The sequence below is a fragment of the Phalacrocorax aristotelis genome, chromosome 13, assembly GCF_949628215.1.
Source record: "Phalacrocorax aristotelis chromosome 13, bGulAri2.1, whole genome shotgun sequence".
Taxonomy (NCBI): domain Eukaryota; kingdom Metazoa; phylum Chordata; class Aves; order Suliformes; family Phalacrocoracidae; genus Phalacrocorax; species Phalacrocorax aristotelis.
In genome coordinates, this window is record NC_134288.1 from 14,286,831 (window position 1) to 14,308,276 (window position 21,446).

Here is a 21,446-nt window from a genome sequence, read left to right on the forward strand (position 1 = left end):
GACACGTTCTTCTCCAAATAGCTCTTTAAAACCAGACATTTTAATTACCGGTTCCCTTGATAGCACACTGGGACCACAATGAGGATATGTTATACTTGTAACCTCACATAAGTGTATTCCACACTTCATGCCTTATTTTTGAAACAAACTTAACTTTTAACAATAGGGTAGAGAATTAGAGTTAGCATTGAAAATACACAGATATCACACTAGTATCTATATTTTAGTGGGACATAGGAGGATCCTAAAGTCTGGAATGCCCATCTGGGGAATGTATCATCTATGCTGGTAAGATAAGAGTTTTCTAAATCCATCTTCTCACCCCTTCTACAAAAGCACTTCTTCGATGACATTGCAATACTTCTTGGCATTAGTACCATGGAAGATTGAACAATAACGTCTTTCACTCATCTGATTTCATTTAGAACCTCACACTATCCAAAAACCACCCAGGAGTTTTTGCAGACGTGAGCTTCTATATTCTTCTTGGAGACAAGACATATCACACCACCAATTTACAAATGGGGAAACTAAGTTTCACCCCAGTCTGGCCTTCAATAAGAAAACACATGGATCCAAAGCAGTTCAGCTCCACAGAATGGAGGTGAAGTCCTCCAGCAGAAGTGGTTGGTGAAGAGAAGCCATTCAGGCTGAACCAAGAAAAGAACCAAGACTGTACACCTTCACTGTAAAACCTGTTCTTCATGGCACACACACTGATAGGCAGAGCTAATGAAAAGACCAAAATAAAATAGCAATCAGTAGAATCAAGCAAGACTGGTTCACTCGAGAGTCAATTTAATGAAGGAATATCCAGAGAACAGCCACACACTAATCTAAGAAGATGGCCTTGCCAGATATGGAGCTTCAAGGTGCCTAACTCTTCCACGCTGTCCCCGATTTTGTAACATCATAAATGAGTAACTAAAATCTAACTGAGATGCCTTAATAGCAAAAGTGGTGGACAGTGTGTTCCAGGCATGGTCTTCAGTAACTTTGCAAGTATTACCAACATTGGCAATACATGAACAAAAATGGGAAATGAATACAATTCACGGGGATTTTGCTATTTTCATTTATTTATAAAAATTACCTAGGTTTCAGAAGGTTTTTTGTTGTTTTTTTTTTAATTGTAAAACCACAAATCTCTTGGCAAAGATCACACAGTGCCTCCCGGCCACCTGAAGCGGGCTGGATGTGGCTCCCAGCAGCACCCTGCTCCTTTGGCAGACCCTCCTCCAGGACCCAAGGCTCTTTCCCTCCCCCAGCTGCAACAGCCTGGCTAAAAATAGCCCTCCACTAGCTTTTACTCCGGCTGCAGTTTACATAAGCCCTTTGGGGGCAGGGGAACCTTGCAGAGTACCCAAGGCACTTCACAGCCTTCACAGAAAATTTACTGGGCAGCCAGCACGTTTCAAGTGTAAATTACCATCCAGACACTGAAAACCCTCACTTGCATAATGAATACACTACAGTTTAGCTTTATTGGTGGATATGCTTCTTGGAGACTTAATGAGTGGACCACAATACAAATATAGTTAACACTGAATTATATTTAACTATAACAACTGATTTTAACATCTTTCAGCTATGAAATCAATGTATAATATACTACAGAGTAATCAGTTCAAATATGGTATTTCAAATCACAAAACCTATCAATGACATCCTGCCTAAAAAATTCTTCTTAATCACATGTAAAATTAGCTAGCAATTTCTCTCAGTTTATTTAGGACTTAGTCACATGCTATAAAAAAATACTTAGAATACTTTAATACTTAAAAAATTACTTAAAGAATAAAGAATGAAGAGTTCAGCTTCAATTTGATTAACTCGTTCACCTAATATGAGCTTGATCTATTTTTAATTTTCAGCCTGCCTCTCCTAAAGTAAGGATTTTATGACCATGTTCTCCGCATGCAAGCACATGGTCTCCATAAACTTTTGAGCCTGCTGGTAAATCTATACAAAGTGTACTGCAGACATCTTTGTCTGGGGTCTCTCAAAAATAATAAATTCAGCAATACCTGTGAATGCAGGCAAGCACCCAGACAAAAGAAATTTAAATTTAAGTCCCCAGTGCAGGAAAGGCTTCAGTGTATCATCAGAGAGTGGAGTACACAGAAGAGGGAAAGGAGGGAGAGAACGTGCAAGTCAATGGCATCGAGTGCTCCCTCTCCCTGGGACTGGCAGTGATGTATTTGCAGTGTTTCAGCCCAGAGAGCAATTGGGAATCAAACCTGGTGCTTTCACACTGTACCAGCAAAGGTACTGGCCTCATTTCGTCCTTGGATGAGAAATTTTCTGTTGCCGCCTATTTTTGCACACTGTTGCTCCTAATTCCTTCTTTAAAAGCAAGACTTTAATGAGGTTTTACAGTATCTTTTTAGGTCTTAGTTTGATAAAAGTATTCTCCTAATTGTCATCTTCTAATCTTGAAATGTTCCTTTTCTGCAGCAATACATCATGAGTGATAAGAGCTCTCATAAAAAACCAAAGCAACCAACCCATGCTCCAAAAGCCGTGGTGCTGGCTGAGGGCGAACATCAGAAACAGCAGGTCCAAGGTCAGGCAAAAAGTTCCAGCAGCTACTCACCCACCAAGGGGAATAGACTGCAAAATCCCACAAATACCAGTCACACCTGCTCCAGGTTCGTGCTCTCAGAGCGCCCGGAGCAGCACACCGTTTCAGCAAGCCACTTCCTGCTGGAGCAGCGTTTACTGAGGCTTCCAGAGCGGCAGCGAGACCTGGCGGGTCCCCCCTAGAAGCGCCCCACAACCAGCCAACACTGCACCCCGCATCAGCTGTCCTGGCACTCCCGCTACCAAATCCACCCCACGACCGCCAGTCTGGCTGTTACGCAGGTAACGCAACAATGATGCAATCGATGCTGCACTCTCATTTCCTCAAGCATTTATTTATAGCTTGCCTTGTATTTTGCGCCTGCAATCTTCCTCCTGCAGAAGGGATTCCTAGTGAAGGCTGCTCCAGCCTGTATGGAAGTCTTTTATTCTGCTTGTCTCTGTATCATATTGAATTGTTTTGTTGGAATCATGGCTCAAAACAAACCTCTTGGGGCTTTTTCTGTTTGCACAAAGGGAGGTTGCAAAAGCATGGGAGGAAAAAATTCACTCTCAGGAACTAATGCAAGTTTTCACAGTTGCTTTGATTAATTCTCAACACCTGACAGCTACAATTGTTACACCGCTACAGTAATCCAAGACTATTAAGTCCAATACTAACAATTCAAGATGATGTCTGCTCTGTTTTGTAATAAAGTTATGGGGATTTTACAGTAAAGCTGAGCACATTTTTTAAATTAATGGGTAAAACGTCAATAAATACAAAAATCAAGTACACCCTAAGTGCATGACAACCTCACAGAGTTTACATAAACACAACTCCCTCTTATTTTGACTTGTCATCCTCAGTAATTCATTGTAACACACAGACTGGCTGCTACCTGTGTCCACACAAACCAGAGGATTTAAGGATTACAGCGCATACAACAATCTACTATTATACTTTTTCAAATTTACCCAAAGTATGTGTATATTTTTGAGAACCAAGTTACATGAGAAGTTTTACCTGCAGCAAATAGAGTAATTTTTAGGGTGAATTTGTTGCACTTTCCCCTCCCATAAAAAAGTATATTCTGTGCCTAGTTAAAAAAAGAAGGGCAATACCATCCATGTACAGTGAAGGCAGGCCAAATAATCCCGAGCCTTCAGCAGTCACGTAGCTCTGCCAATTATCCGACATTCTGAACGTGTCAAACCTCATGAAACGTCGGGCCTGTCTTGCAGTAAATGCACCAATTGTGTGTTTATCAGCTTTGCACTGCTAGCCCACTCTGGCATTTACTACAATAGTGAGATCCCTTCGCTCCAGGACTGCGTGGCATCGCTTAAAGGATGAGAGGCTGCTAGGCAGAACACCAAAGGTTCCATGCAATCAGCGATATTTGTGAAACACGTTGTTAATGAATTAACTCACAGTAGGAGAAACTCCATCTACCTTAAAAGAGTTCCTATAAGGATGATCCAGGCTATTGAATTTTTCTTCATCTTTACAATCATGAAAGAAAAACAAAATGTGTGGTAATGCTGTTGGTAGCTGCATTTAATGGTTTTGTGTAAAAATACGACATACTAATGTCCTAAACAAAATACTTCGTGTCAAGTCTGTAACAACACTGATTAATCACTCAAAATGGATTGCACATACATGAAATCCTGTTTACTAATATATTAGTTGTTTGAAAAATACTCGTCATTTTAAATACTTCAAAAATGACTTACGAAGTCTCAAAACTTAATAAATAATCAACGAAATAATCAACAAAAATCAAGTTTACACATGTCCTTGAAGCAATCTGCCCCCATCCTCAAAACACATCTTTAAATTAATTGACCGTATGGAAAGGATTTCAAAGTCCCCCTTGATTAAAGCTGGAAACACTACTTTTCAAGGTGGCAACGCTAACTATTTTGCATAAGTAACCCCAAATAAGTTTAGCTTTAGGTGTACACCTGCATACAGATCAGTGTTATCTGCAGAACAAGAACCCTGCCAGAGTAGTTCACTAATTCTCCTTCTATTACAAACCTGTGCCTATCAACAGAGCAAGAGACCAATACGATATTCACAGCATCTCTTCCAAAACCCTCAGTGGACAAAAGATGTTTTTTAATATATTTCTAGCATATTCTCTCACCCTATTAGTTAACAGCCCAACAAAAACTTTGAGTATGGGAAAAGGAAAGAGTGGGAAGAAATGGGGAACCTGTTGCCATTAAAATGCAGAAATTAGTATAAGTTTAATTAAAGGTTTTAGCTTGTGTTCCAGCTCCTGCTGTATTGCAATTCAACTCTCTCCCTTCACCCACAAAATAAAATTCCATTGCATTTGGAATTGCAGAAGCATGGACAGGTATCAGAAATATGTTGCCTAAGAAGTCCAGATACTACTGTACCAGACAGACTTGAAAGCAATTACAAAAATATGCATCTGATTTTCTCTTTTTGAATCAGAAATCTCAGAGCTTATGCACATTTTGTCATTTATCAGTATTATTCCTTTATCTAAACATTTAAAATCATTTGGTGATGCAGCATAAGTTTCTTCATCAAACACCACAGTTTGCCATTTCTACTGCTAGTAACAAGGAATCTGTTATTCTCGTTAGTGAATTATTTTTAACTCTGTGTTAATTAACTCTATGGGTATAGGCAAACCATCCAGAAACTGGGCTACGTAACAACTTTGTTTGCCTGCAGAATTCTGAACTGTAGGCAAGTACGTTTAGTACAGAATTATCTCATGAAGCTGCATCATTCTGAAGTTTATACTGTAGTAGTTACTCACACATTCACATTCTTTGATAACCTCAACTTTGGTTTTAAAGCAGACTATTGAAGTAAAATATTGGGTAAGAGATACTGAGCAAACTAGCAACTGGACTCAACAGAGTATTCCCTCACCAGTTAAGTAAAATGTCGATAAGCTTGTATTTAGTCCTGCCTTCATGACACTGTCTTGATGTGCTTTTGCCATTGAGAACGAAACTCAGCTGTCAGAGGAAAACAGCAACCTACTGAACAAATCACATGGATGTCTACTTACGATCACAGAGGAAATTTACTATTTTATGAACAAATTTTATTTAAATAAAATGTTAACATTCATGCCAAAGTTTCCAAAATACTCTTGAGCAAGCACGTGCCTAACCTGAGCAAGTCTTGTGCATGTGAATTTGTTTCTGAGAAAAAAACCCCAGCTGTTATACAAGCAAATGATCCATTTGCATGTGAAAGCAAATGTAACACGCTGAGAAATGAACATCCATTTCCACTAAATCAGGCATCCATGAACACTTGCAGTAGGGTTTTTCCTTAAGTCTTGCAGGCAATAGCAAGTAATACACTTAAACTAAAAGGTAAAGTATGACTATTTGGATGCAGGACTTGGTCAAGAAACTGGGGAAGAAGGCCCAACCCAGCTTTTTCATGCTGTCAGATCAGGTCAGTCCTGCTTCCAGCTGAAGGCAAATCCCTAATATTTACAACTAGACACTGAAAGGAAGTCGCATCTGCGGGCAAAGACCAGAGAGAAACTGACACGTTAACAGATGTGTGGAACAACGGAGAAATAAAAGTGGCAAATGCATGAAGGTGATGGGTGCGGGGGGGTTACCAGCGGCAGAGCGAGTGAAAGTGGAGGCAGAAATCGGATTCCTGGAGCAAACAGCCAAACCCTTTCACCATAATTCAGAATGATGCGGTGGGCATCAAACAGACCTCAAAGCCTGTGGTATGACTTCTTAAATTATTCACATTTTGGACTTGTAAAGGTCTTTCTGCCACTATGGCTCATCACTTTTAGTATTTTCACTTATCAGTGCTCCTAATTTGCAATACTCGAGCAAGCTATTCCAGGACACCTTTTGTTTTATCTTGCTTCATACTGGGATGTAATTTATTTTGAAGGCAGAGAAGTTTATCTGGGGTTGAGTGTAGCTTGAAACGATGAATTTATGATTGGCTGTGACAACAGTGGGAACATGTGTTGGATTCATAATCCATTTATTGGCTAAATTTAGGTAATCTGGTTTTCACAGCACTTGCCAGCAGGCACATCCCTGCTATCAACAGTCAGCAAGAAAGGGCAGACACATCGAGTACTTAGGTATAATTCAGCTACTTATATATTTGGACTCATTTTGTTGGTAGTGACTTCACCGAAGTCATGCTAAGACAGGAGTTACTGAGCTTCCCATCATCTACAGCAACCTATTTCTGCACCTAACACCCCACTGGGTTGCAGAGAAAATATCACCTGGGCTGTACTTTTTATTTTTTATTAATTGAAATTTAACCTTGTTTAAAACATGATCCTTTATTCCCTCAGGCTGAAGAAGAATAGGGAGAAGACCCTAATTCAGTTATGTCTAAGTGCTCTGGAATAAAGTAAGGTGGGTTCTATAATCAAGACTAAGGACTAGAGGTTAGATGATCTGGGTCTATTCCTTGGCTTGCCAAAGAATTCACACAGCTGTAGGCAAGCTCATTAGTTTCAGATCAGTGAAAGGGGACATGGATATTATTCTTCCTCATGGGAATGTTTAACAATATGATTGTTAATGTCGGTAAGAAGCTCATTTATGCCAGGAATATAGGCCAGGGAAATTCCTGTCCTGTTGAATGTGAATACGCAGACATAGCTTGCAGAGCTGGAGGAGACAAGAGCTACTACTCTGCCAAAACCACATCAAGTGGAAAGTAAGTAAAAAGAAAGAAAGAAAAAGTAATAAATAACATGAATAAGAAACTACACTAACAGTAGTACCACTGATAAATCAGCCACTATTTAAAAAGGTGAGTCTTTCAGCAAACGCACTTTACTACACGTTCCATGAAGGGAACTTTGTCATGAAGTGAAATCAACATGGAAGAAAATCATTAAGTGCTCAGATCGGGGCTCTTAATTGCTCTCTACAAGTCAGCAAATCCAGAAATAAAACACACCATAAATCTTAATAAAAATATAAAAAATTTACAACCCATAACAAATTAGAAATTAAAAAACCAGTGTGTCCACATCTGCTGATCCTTTAGCAGCCCTGCACAGCAGTTGGTTAATAGCTGCGCTCCCCCCCTTTCTTTGCTAAGTATTTTAAAAACAAACATCTTAAAAAATACTTCTCATAAAACGCTTCTGGAGCAGCCTGGCACAGTTTCAAGCTATCAGAGTGGCTCTGCTGGTGCTGAAGTTCGAGAAATGCAACCCTGCACCTAGACCAGCCACCTCCCCGTGTTTCTCCTTCCCTGAAATGGCAGGCGGCAGGAGAAAATCCGGAGCGGCCGGCAGCAGGAAATAGCGTGAGAATGGGCTCCCTCATGCTACTTCCAGCCCTTCCTGATATCAGAGGGTGTGAAATGGGTTGCAAAGACTGTCTCTCACATTATTTCCTTTTCCACCCCAGCCAAAACCGGGAAGCACCAGCTAGGAGGTACGCAGAGAAAGCATAGCATACAACGAAGGGCAAAATCAAACTGGTGGCCAAGGCTATCTAAAGCAAAAATTCAAGGATCTGTGGGCACAGCGTAGTATAAGCAAGTCTAGAAAAAGCACTGAGAGGCTTGCGCACCCAGGCTTCGCTTTCGATTTGCTACATAGCTAATCCAAAGGCTACTGCCACCAAAGCAATTTCCTTCAGCACATCCACAGCCTTTGGGTCAGACCTTACAGTACGGGGCTGGCATCCTTCGTGCCCTCGTGCCACAAACAGCACATTCGTATGGGAGAGATCCTGCTGACTCTACGTGCTGTGTATTTGTGAGGCTTTAAGAACAGAGCTCCTCAATTGAAAACTAAGGTAAAAGTATTAGCAACAACAGTGCTTCAGAGAAATCATGTTTGTTTATATTTGACAGAAGACATATATTTGACAAGCAGGTCTTGGCACATTACAGTGGAAATGGCTCCTATATTCTTAACATTAAGTAATATATTCTAAATAAAATGCAATCCTGTGCCTTCAGGGAAGAAATATGATGGATGGTAAATCATTTATCACAATTTGGTGTTTTCTATATTCTAGACACTTCTGCTTTCTTCTGTTTATTATTAGACAAGAGCGGTATCACATGGCAGCTTCAGCAAAACATTCCTTCTCTTCTGTGTACATCCCCACAAGATCCAAGACCAATGAAATTTGGTCTCCTCATAGATAATGCTCCCTCCCCACAGCCCAAATACATTCCTCTCAGAGAGAAACTGGTGACAATCTCGCAGACCACGTTGTTCTAAAAGCAGACTTGAAACTAATTACTTAGTAAGTCCAGTTAAGAAAAGGGAAACAGGCTCCTTTCCTTTCTCTGCCTCTCAAGACTGTAAAATATGCCTAGGCAGGAAGTACAGTAAAGCTTATGATGAGCAGAGGCAGCTACTCTTTCAAAATGAGCAGGGTTCCTCCGAAGTGACATTTTCATTTAGCCAGTGAGCTTGAGGATAAAGGGCAGGATACCAGAAGGGCTCTCCAGCAGATGAGGTTACTGGCCAGGCCTCCCAGCTTCACACCTCCCCAAAATCACAACTGCAGTTACATGGAGAGCCAGGAGGGTACCTGTGGCTTTCGGTAGTCATCTTTTCTGAGCCAATGTAACTAGGAAGTTGGTGGAGCAACAGTAATAGTGCATGTTAATGTTAACTTCTTATGGGGAGACACTGAAGAATTGCAGCAAGTCTGCAGGCAGCATTGTAGAATTTTAAGTCACTGCTCAGAAGCAGGTGAAAAATAGCACTTCCAGACTCTAAACACCTACATTTGAGTTAGGTAAGACACAACACAGGAGAGCTCCTGACTCATCAGCTAGTTCCCTTCTGTCCTCAGCACAAACTCCGCAAGAGTTTAAGCCTCCATCTCCCTACCATCTTTCCTTTCAAGATGCTCCAGCATCCTGCAGCTATGCCATAGAGTCCTTAACTCTGAAATAACCCTCTGCTGGGCTGTAGCTAAGCTGCCTACATGGCGAACCAGCTTTTATCCATGAAAAGCAGGACTGGAAAAGCAGCAGAACAGAAGGGACCCCACTGCCACCACCCCACCATTAACAGAAGATGGAAATAAGAGGAGGGAGAGGACTCGTGCCAGTTCCCAGCAGACGGTGGGCAGGATGCTGCCTGGAACAGCTGCCCCACAGGCAGAGCACAAGCCCTGCAACGTGCCAGCTCCGAGGGCCGGCGACGCAACCAGCCCCTCGACTCTTCAAGATCCCTGAAGAAGCTCTGCATACATTTCATGCAGGTTTGGCAGAAACAGAAATGGATTTCATTTTGATATTAAGCCAAACAAAGCCCTGTAAGATATACACTTCTCACCGTTCCCTGCTACAGACAGACAAAATTGAGTTTTAAACATTCGGCAGAGTCTCCTTTGCAAAGCTTCCTATATATAACTGTGTCACTTCCAAGAGTGAAAAAACCTTTTTTGAAAAATGCCAAATGTTAAATGAGCCCACACCAAGACAAACTTTACACTAAGGAAGTCACACTTCAAAAAATGACAGTTTAAAAAAATTAAAAATTTTACAACCAACTATAAAAAGTTAATTTTGTGAACAAGAAGCATTGTTGAGAATTTCAAAGTAATTTGCTGACGAACAAATCCACTAATATTTAAGAATTTATTCAACTTTCAAGACCAAGAAGGGATTTTTGGAAGCTGGATTGATCTTGAAAGAGGAAAGCCACTTTTCTGCCTTCCATTTTAAGTACGCTTTTCTTGTTTTAAACAGGGACTTCAAAAGGGGAAAGCGCTGAGAACCCAAGACTCTTCTCTGAAATAACTGACAACTCCAACACAGTGTGCTCAACTTTCTCTTGTAACTTCTATTAGCCCTAAAGACAGCAGCCTGCACATTCAAATTAAAATAGTTTTCACTTGGTAAATCTCAGCTACATTTTATATTTTGCCTTTGCTACTTTTTTTTTTTTTTTTAGAGTGTGCTCACCAGGTAATATCAAGATATCAATCGTCAGATTTTAAAGGAAGTAATTTTTGTCAGGTCCCTTGAAAATTCAACAGGATAAAACCAAGTTCAGAATTTCAAAGTGACATTAACCTCCAAGAAAACATTTTGCCATTAAAAAACCTCTCACTTCGCATATTCTGTTATTAAAAACAATGTCACTGCACAGTGAATAAGTGCCAGAAAGGACCAGAACTACCAAACCTAACAATTAGAAAGTTCCTTCTGCAAGAAAATAATGTCATATATTTTACTATTAGATTGAATAAACATTAGAATTATGAAGTATTTTTAGAAGGAGGCAGCAATGGTATCTTAGGGGGGAAAAAAATAACCTGTAATTTGTCAGCAATGTAAAAGGTTTATTTTTAGCTCAACAGCCCATGATGTAGAATTAAGTGTTCCACTAGATGGAGCAGGATGGTAAAACCATCCTGAAGGCCATCCCCCTTGCTGACCCATGAAAACATCAACGTCCAGCAATCAGGGACGATAAGAATTTTAGCCGCCTTCTTGCGCATTCAGGGCAGAACAAAACTTGTTCCTCTTCCAAAAAAGGGCAACACAAAACCCCCTTAGTGCTTAACAATATTTACTACTTCTCATCATAGAAGTTGACTATTAACAAATGCTAACCAGAAACAAACAGATAACCAAACACTGTCAGAAACAAAACTAGTTTTTCCCCATTTCTATCAGCTTCACACTAGGAAGACATAATTTACTGGACAGTTGACAGAAAATTAAAACCTCAGAGTATTTTTTTTATTTTGTAGCAACTGAACTTGCAAAAAGATCCATGCCAAACGATCAAACATCAGCCACCTAATGCAAAAGACATCGCTACACATCAAACAAAGCTACACCAGAAACAATGGCAAATCTTCAAAGAGGCTCCTAAAGATCTGGAGCTGTGCAAGTCATAGTAAAATTATCTCCCTGGTCTCTTTTCAAACAAAGCTCACTGTTGATTTACCTTCAACTCTACCTAAACAAACAAAAAACCAACCTTACGAGTTTCATTTCACCAAATGATCTCTAAGAGATGCAGTAGCAGGCAAACTGCAGTTGTCCATCATCATGTGAATGACAAACCTGTATTTCCTGGACCTCTCTCCAAAAGAAGTAGAGAGAGTATAAACTACCAATGAACAGTTTTAACCATTAATATTCCAAATTTAAGTCCTGCAACTCTTGAGTACACACAACAAAAATACCAGGAATGGTCACAATTATCACAAACATCTTGTCATTAAAAAAACCAACTCTGAACCATCCTATATTGCTATATGTAATAAATAACTGCAAACATGCAGCAGTCTCATGAAAATACTAATTATCACAGCAGTATGAATAGCAGAAGAGAATGAATCATTTTCAGATATGTGCATAAAGGCACACAAGCAGAAGTCTTGGTGACTGATCACAGGCTGCTGCCCGTGATTGTTGCTGCCATCTCTTTGCTTTCAGATTAATAAACAAAAGCTACAAACACTGGCATGTTTCACATCGACATATTTTCCAATTCACTAAAACCTGCTGCAGTATCTGAAGCTGTCATTTGGAAAGGAACTGGTCTAAGTGGAAGCAGCAGGAAATTTGGTCTTTGAGACAATACAATCATCCGCTGCATCAAGGTGTCAGACTGTATTAAGTCCATGTGAAAGCATCTACAAGGTTTTCGATATATTGTCTCACTGAACGCCAGTTTTTCCTACCTCTCTGAACAGCTAATTAGCAAGAATTCACTACGTAGCATACACTCCTTTTCCAAGGTAAGGAATAGTTAGCATCAGGACCATCCAAATCACTCTAACATTCAATAAAAAAATTTGTATATCGCAGTCAGTATATAGAAGAATAGAAACAGTACTTACTACTGTGCACAGTCAATCAGTTGATATTCATTAGATCTCTCATAGCAGGCTTTCACACCTTCATCTTGCCAAAGTGTTTTTGTATGTTCATAAAACTCCTGAAAGAGTAAAAACCGTATTAGCAAAATGGTTTATATATGAAGAAAATTGGCAAACGGTAACATGTCGTTACTACTGTAATGAACAGTATATGGTAGCATAGTTAAACTCCAAACAGTTTGTAGAACCTAACTGCAAGTCCAGTGGGCTTTCTTAGTTGTTTTGACTTACGTTTTGTAACGCTTGAAGAACTGCTTCCCAATTGTTTTGATTGAGCCCAACCATCTATTGAAAGAAGGGTTAACTTCTCGTAAGTGACAATTCTGTTGCCATTTTTAATAATTGATACAATTTGGCAACATTTGTTCTTTAACTCACCATTCCACTGCATGCTATATTTATTTGGCTGTCAAGATTTCTTTTACTTCAGTGAAACACTACTTCTCAGTAATTCTTACATAAAGGTAGCAATGATGATTAGGTTTTACTTGACTTTGCAAGTTAGTAATGATCTTTGGGGACTATACTGACATCTGTATCTTACTTAACTCTGTATCACAAAGTATTTGCAGAACTTATTATTTTACAGTGTAAAAGGATATCGACCTACAGAAGAAATACAGTGATACAAAGATAGATCGTATTTTGATTGTGTCAACCTTAAAAACTGTGAGCCAAGATATGAAAGAAGGCCAAAAATGTAATGCTTCGTTTGTTGACCCTGTAACACCAGGATAAAACACAGCAGAAGCCCATTCTTTCTTGCACATAAATGATGCACTTCAGCTCCAACGGGGGCATGTGCGATGTGTAATTGTGTTTCTGGCCATCAGTCTAAGCACTCTGAATAGACTTAGAAAGAACAGCAGCAACGTAGTGACTTAAATACACACACCACTGTAGGCATTACTTTTATCAACGACGATGGACTTTTCTTGGCTATCTCTCAGAGCTTTTAAAGTGTTTCGGAGTAAATACTTTTATTCTGATTTTACGTGGCTCAGGTAACTTATTCCAAATCATCTTTTTTGCATCCAGGACAGCACGTGACATTTAAAATAGTCTATTTCTCTCCTCACCCCTTGCTTTACAGTAGAAGTATTTTGAAGAAAAATAATATATTCTTTTAAATAGCCATTTTACTGCTTCAACGTTCCTCCAATAACTTAGCTTTGGAATTGCTCCCTCCCTTGGTATATCAGTCTCCCGCATTCTTCTCTATCAGTGTAGTACAAAGAAAGGGGTCACATCCAAATGTGGCTGCCAAGGCTTCACTTGAGAATATCTTTCTAAAAAATTCACTTTCCTTCCAGAATGTTAACTAACACCTGAACTGTGCTAGAACAGTAGATGCTTTAAACGGCACGTTAAAGATGCATAATGGCATCTTAAAGTAAATTTAGTGATGCAGATTTTCAAACCATCCTCTTTTCGGCAGGTAGATGATGCATATGCAACTGTGTGGTATTACAATTGTGAATACCAATGATGGAAACAGCCTGTCAAATGTAAATTTGCTCTTGATTTATTGCTACTGAATATTCACTAGCTACACATACACACAAATGATAGTAAATACACACTACACATCTAAAAAAACTCTCAATGATAAAATTTTTTCTAACTTCTTTTGAAGAGGTTATAAAGTTTACATATAGTATTTGATGTATCTTTTCAGTTGTTCCCTGCTTTTATAAACTGCTCATGAACAAAAAGACCATAAGTAGGTAAGAAAATTTTACTTTGTTTTTAGTATTTGTAGATTATACAACCATTTGCTGTTAAAAGAAGTAAAAGATGAATCAAGATCTTAATTCCAGTCCCCATTTTTCTTTCTCCCATTGCTGGAATTATGTTCATGTGATGCATTCATTTTGAAGGTTTCCAATTTTTTGGCAGTTGGGGAACTGTCAATTACCTTCGATCTTCAACTGTATCACAGCATAGTGAGGAAATCTCTTTCCAAAGCAAAAAGGAGTGGGAACAGAAAGTAAAGGAGGGAGGGGGAATTATCTGAATCTCAATGTATTTGAGCCAAACCTGTTCTGGGGTGGCTTTATATATTTATTTTTAGAAGTAACAGCAGTCTAATACAGAACATCTTATGACTCATTCAACTCATTACTACAAAGCTGGGAAATGAAAAAATTGAATCAATTGTATGGTGTTTTTTGCTGAAACAGCAGCTGGTTCAAATGGACACATACTATTTAAATTTCCCATCTAATCAAGACAACTTACACCAGACTTCAGATAGTTAATTGAACTATTTGGCAGAGATATGGTTCTAAAATAGATGTCTACTTCAAACTGCGGTCAGCATCTGCCAAGCCAATTATCTCCAAATATACCCCAAAATACTCGCTTCATCCTGCATTACAGTAAGTAAAGAAATAGCTAGGCAAAAATAAGTTTACAGAAAATGCAATAGAACCTAAAGATTCTTCATCAGCTACGCATTTAAAGTGAAAAGAGGCAGTGGCTGAATGAAAAGAAGTCATAGCATAGTAAAACTCCACAAAAATGAGACACAAAAGTCCTTCCTCGCTACTGTTTCTCACTCAATCTATGACATTCTGGTGGGGAACGGATATAAAGCAATTATTTCAAACAACTTATGAACTCCATCCTACCTTGTGGAGAAACATTTGGAGTAATTTCTGCAATCAGACTCTAAAAATAGGATGAAAAGTAAATCCAGTTCCTGGCCCTAGCATAAACACATTGATAATAAAAAGCCTAGGATTCAGTTAACTAGAACAGTTATACAAACTGTTCAGAAGAGTCCTCCCTGTATATTAAGTTCTTAACTTCTAAGAAAATATGTGGATTACAGTAATGGGATAGGGATCAGTGTTTGTGCCTTGTCAGGCCAAATTAGCAATGAAATACTTAATATTGCCCTTATGTCTGTCCTGCTAATCTGAGCTATAACCACCAATACTTACACGATCTTTTCGGTATGGTTATTAACTGTCCATGTGGAATGGAAGAAGAATTTGAGTCCATATTCTTTGAATTTTTTATTGGCATTTCAAAAATCAGGATCTACAACAACTAATAAGTAACGGATTATTATACTAAAACACAGTGGTTTTTTGGGGGCTGGGTTTTTTGTGTTTCTTTTGGTCTTTTGTTGTTGTTTCGTTGGTTTTGTTTTGTTTTTAAAACTGAACTACATGACTTGGGATAACCAAATATGAAGACCTTTTATTAGTATTTTGCCTTTAGGCCACATCAAATATACCTTCACACATTTTGGGACTAATGCTGGCCCAGCTTACACAACTGTAACGTAGGAAGGTGTTCACCACAGAAGAGCTGGAACCAGGCTCATAGAGTTCCATTCTTCCTTTATTAGAAGCCTACTTATACTAGCGACTGATTTTGGAATTAAGACATAGTAGCTAGTTGCAAAAAAACAGATTCTCCCTCCTCCACAATACACCTACACTAACCACAATTCTGAAATAATATTTAAGAAAAAGAATAACATAAGAAATCCTCAGCATCCCATCTGAGTCATGGAATGTAGCCTGGGGCTACTCTCAGGGAAGGCAAGTAAAACCACAAGATTTGTTATGTATGTAGGTAAAACAGGGGCTTCAGAGGCCACTAGAAAAATCAAGTTAGCAACAGGGGTTTGTTTTTGGGGTTTTTTGTTTGGTTGGTTGGGTTTTTTTTTTAGTTAAATAGGTCTAATTTGTATGAGATCTCTAAAAATAACGAGTTAGGAAACAAATTAACCAAAAGTAGCAGGCAAATTTCCTGAAAAGAAATAGCCAGAAAACTAGTCCTTACATGTCTGGTTCTTGTTTCCATAACACTGATTCATTTGCTGGCACATTCTAATATAACAGACTCTACAGCAGCATCAACACAGGTTTCTCTTCCACTATAAAATGGAACTCCTAACAAAACAGCTAAAATAAACAAATAATACTAAACAGCAGTTTGGTTTGAGATGACATTCCACAATAAACAGGATTTAAATGTTAGGTTCCAAACAATCCATAGTATTTGCAAAGTATGGTTGTATTATCCGTTCTTTCCCTATGCATACTTAAAACTGAAAAAATATTCTAGTTATGTCATTTTCTATCAAAAAGAAAAATGCTGCAGTTACACAATACACACCCAAGATCCTGTTTAAACTATAGCTGAAGCTGTGTAAAGCAGCAAAAGTCAACATAAGTGATGACAGCATGGCATCACTAAGGAAGGTGAGAAGTGAACTCTTCCTAAGAGTTATGTCAAGATTGTAGCATTTATTTACCACCAGACCAGACTTTACACTTTTCAAAGCACTAACATAACCCTAAAGTGGGAGAAATCCTTATGCAGAACACTTGGGGCAAACAATGCCAGTATAACAGAACAAACTGACTTTGAATGTGTTCAGGCTGGGCAGGGGCACAGTTTGAATTCTGGGCACAGTCCCTGACTAACAGGCTCGGCTTCTGTGAAACTATAAAAAACTCAAGAGAAAATCCACTGTCTGGGTAAACCTTCTCTGGCCTTAGATAACCGAAGTATCAAGGACCATGACTTGCTGACTGCGAGGAAGCCTCATGTCTCATCATTCCATAACACCACAATACTTAAAAGTTGTATTTATGTGAAAAGAAATGTATTTCGGCATTAATGTTTTATTTATTAGCCAACACTTTCTCCCAAGCCAACAAGTCAATAGGGAACATTTGTAAATCGTTTGTATTCACTTACAGGAATCTACACAGACCTCCAGAGAAAGGAAACCCATCAGCAGAAATCATCATGTAGAAGGGATCCTTGGAACACAGTACTTTTCCAGAAAGATCTTAACTGACAATTCTGGATTAGAAAAGGGGCAATGCAGAGCCTAATCAAGTTAAAAACCTACATGTATGAGAAAATTTCAGCAAACTGAATGAATGGCAGCAGGTGAACAGTGGTTTTATTAAAAGCCAAACCAGAGAAAGTGTTAAAGAACTTGGAGGCTGAACATTTTGGTTGTTAAAAAAAATAATCCTCAAGAGACAAACTCCAGGCCTGGGAAAAAATAAAGGAACCAAGATCAGCTTTTGAGAGGCATTCTAAAAGGATAAAATATTAGTAGAAAATGAAAGAGAAAAACTGGACACACTGCCTACAAGGTTTTGTTCCCTCCAGATATATAAATACTCAAGAGACTGCTAAAAAATGTTTATGAAGCAATGTTTTATAGGCATTAGGATGCTGGCAGGGAAAAAACACTGGCACAGTTCTTGCCACTACGACACCATGTTCACAGAACCCTAGCACGGACCTGCAATGTTACCTTTTCTTTATAAAATATAATGTAGGGAGAACAGTTTATTTACTAATTCCAGCAAAAGCCAATGCCACTGGAAAAAAAACCTTACCTGTTAAAAGGCGTGTACAACCCTTACGCAATGTTGTGGTTAAAACTGGGATTCAATTCCTGGGCAAAGTTCACTGTCCCATGGAATTGCACATTTCATAATAAGAGTTTTAAATAGGTTATCCACTTACAAACCTAATGGTTAACAGTCAAACCAGCTTCTAACTGTAAAACTGAATCCTGGAGGACATTTGCTTCCCGTCGAGTTCAGCTTTTAAAAATACCATTGACTATTGCTTTCAAACCCCTTTACAAACCTACTCTGCAAGGTAGGGGCATAGGAACTTTACTTTCATGAGAGTCAGGCAGTTCTGCTGCATTCCACTAACGAACCGCATTAGAATGAGACAAGGTCACAGGGCGGCAGGGCAGCACAGTGCATTCCAAGACAAACTGCACAAGTTGATTTTCTTCTTCCAGGATAGGTAAACGCAGGACAAACTGATTTATTTTTCATTGCTCATAGCTGAAATCAAGTGATTACTATTGACTGTAAGGCTACTCAGAGAAGGGAACTGATGGCATCTTGTCATTCTCCCTGTGTTTGGGCAGGGATACTAGAACGTGTTAAATTTGTCAAATCAGACAGTTTAATAAGCCACTTACTTGAATAGGGAAACATCTGCATTCTTAATGGTGTGAACAAGTCTTAATTATTGCTTGCTATTTTAAGGAAAATATGCCGATGATATCACAAAGGAAACGCATACCTACAAATAGTTGAAGATATTCTCCAGTTACTGGCATGTGTCCAGAGCTGAATACAAAACTCTTTGGGAGAGGCCAGAGTACTCAGCACTTCCCATAACTGAGTCAGAAATATTTTCAGCAAGGATTCAGTCTCATTATCAATAGTTTTTTTGCTTGGAAAAGAAGAACGATGCTGAAATATTTTGGGTTTCTGCTTACAGTATCTTCACATTTCTAGTAACACAAATTAAAGTGGATGTGGCTGCAAAGAATGGACAATGGGAAGGGAGTTTTAGATATGAAATTCCTGTAAAGTTTGAACTGTCATTTTTCCCCTTTGTTGAGAGTTTCAAAACACCCCAGTATTTGAGAAATGTGCCAACACACAATTCCATACCCATAATCTACAAAGTGCCTTTGGTTAGAAGGCCTCATTAGCATAATATCACAGTATTTCCCCTTTATTTCTCCTTTCACAAGCAGTCTAATCGCCACAGCTTAATCTGTTGATACTAGAACACTGCTCAGATTTAATCCTTTCGCACAACTCCTATTTAAAGCACATCACACTCAATAGGAAGGAAGAACTCACTTTTGGTAAGAGCACTAAGATGGAAGTTGGCAGATGTGGACCCTACTCCCCATTTCATCAAGAGTCCTCTGCAATTTTAAACTGCATTATCAATGTTGTTCTGCTTCTTCAGAGTATACTCATACACAGAAAGAAGGCAATTCATTAATGGACTAAACTTACTGATAGCATAAAAGGCTCACAAGGAAGCCTTCTATACCATTCCAGCTCTCTCTTGGGGCAGCAGAGAGCGGTAATACAGGCATTTCAACCATCAGCTATTTTTGTAGACCTCTGGCTAAGAATGAAGGTTTAATAAAACTTGAAGAAATTTCCTTTGAGCCTTAAATTAGGGTTTGGAAAATGTCTTTCATACTACGTCATTTAGTTGCTTTTTATGTAATGAATATATAATAAACTTAAAACAAATAGCCAGACCAAATGACCGTATTACCTTATGCAGCGCTAAGGACAAACACCATTTCAAATAATGGGTTGAACCTGGGACCATACTGCAACTTTGCTGTCCCCCTTCAGGTTGGAAACAAAAAGCCTGTTTTTGCCAGAAAATTCCATCAGCAGAAAAGGGTAAAAGATAAAACAGTTCCTCCTCGTTCTGTATTCAGACAAATCCCAAGGACAGATCACTAATCACCTCACAATCTTTCTGAAGAAGCAGAATCTGTATTCACAGACTCACAATACAGTCTACATGAAGAAATCAAGCTCACAGACACTTAAAACAGACTAATTACAAGTTCTGTTTATTTGCTGGGAATTTTTTTTATTAAGAGTAAAAAGCTACGCGGTTTCCTAGGAGCTTAAGAAATCTTAAAATTTTACTGGAACACTGAAGAAAAGTCAACTCGCCTTTGGAGAATACATGAAAACCCTGACAACGTGCTGGTTCTCTGAACAGCAGGGCACCGCCAAGAGATGTTTGCATTTAGAAAACACAATACCCTGAACAGCCCCAGTCAGCCACGGGCACAACAGGTCTGCGGCAAGATCAAAACTCGGAGTCACACACAAAGCAAACACAAGTAAATACCTGTTCATCCACACACCTTCATTCCCACACAAGCTCTCGCCAACTTCCATCCGAGTTTGACAAGGGAAGAGGCCTCTGCTTGTGGATCGCTCTCAAGATTTTGGGACCTGACATGTTTTTACTTCTATCATAACTTCATAAACTAACGGCACACGCCCTGTTGCTCTACTCTGTGTAAAAGTCTCCCTGCCGGAAAGTCACAGATGACTGCACGTAAAGGGTAACTTTGCGCAACTTTGCCATACTACAATATATTTTATTTTGTACCGCAATAATGAAAAACAACTTTAAATTTAGCACTGAGGGACCCGTGTAAAAAGAGCCAAGGGTATTCCACAAAATCAAAACGTAAAATAGATCACAATATTTTTCACATTTCTCTTTTGAACTACTTCCACGTTCACCCAAGCTCATCCTTTACTCATCTGACATGATATAAATTAAGATTCCAAAGTCGTCATTTTTTAGAAGCATGTTTACCACATTTCCAAGCCCTTGTACATTACAGAATTTGTATGCCCAAAGGCACTTTTTGTTGTACGACCAAAAAGCATGACCACAGGGCAATCTGCACATTTACATGATGCTTAGCCTTCATACAGACTCTCACAGAAGCTCTTCTCAAGCCATTGCAATACCAGGCAGGCTCACAGGCAAAATTTTATTTCACCTATGTGTACACCATTTTGTGATAGTCTCTTACTGTGATTAAAACCAGAAAATGCTTAAGAATTCCTATATTAAATTTATGCCTATTTCCTGTTTAATTCAGCTGACAGCTCTTCTATTTCAACAGAAATTGAATTAATCTATTCTTGTTCTTTAAGACTGCTCTGAGGAAAACAAAGAAGATGTATCAAAAGAAATTAAGTCACGGTTTCTTCAAATGAATTCCTAAATGTGAACTTATGAACCTATAAATATGGTATGATGGGAATTTACCGGATGATAAAGCATTTGCATTTACTTCAAATGCTAATTAAAAAAAAATTATAAAGCAAAATATAGCGAGGGTTTTTTGTACCATAAAAGTGACTGCACTACAGAAAAGATGTGCAGATAATGTCATTGTCTAAAGTCCTGGATTGTAGATTCCCCAGTTTGAGGAAATATTTTATGGGATTTCAACAAAACAACATAACACCTCAGTGAGAGCACTGCAGAATTCAAAGGGCATGTTCCTTTTACTCTCTAGTCAATTTACTTCATGCACAGAACATGTTTTATTTTATTGCATATAACAAACTGAAGCATAAGAAGTGACAGCATCCCCATTTTCACTGCAGTTAGAAACTGCTGTT

At 38.8% G+C, this 21,446-nt stretch overlaps 1 protein-coding gene across 5 annotated transcripts in view; it reads right to left on the bottom strand.

Moving 5' to 3' along the window:
* The window catches only part of GNAS (GNAS complex locus), a 157,228-nt gene that overhangs the window by 24,524 nt on the left and 111,258 nt on the right, over positions 1-21,446 (bottom strand). For all 5 annotated transcript variants that reach the window (XM_075108768.1, XM_075108764.1, XM_075108767.1 and 2 more), the window contains exon 5: positions 12,412-12,509. In XM_075108768.1, the coding sequence (XP_074964869.1) occupies positions 12,412-12,509 (98 nt within the window). The remainder of the gene's footprint in view (positions 1-12,411; positions 12,510-21,446) is intronic.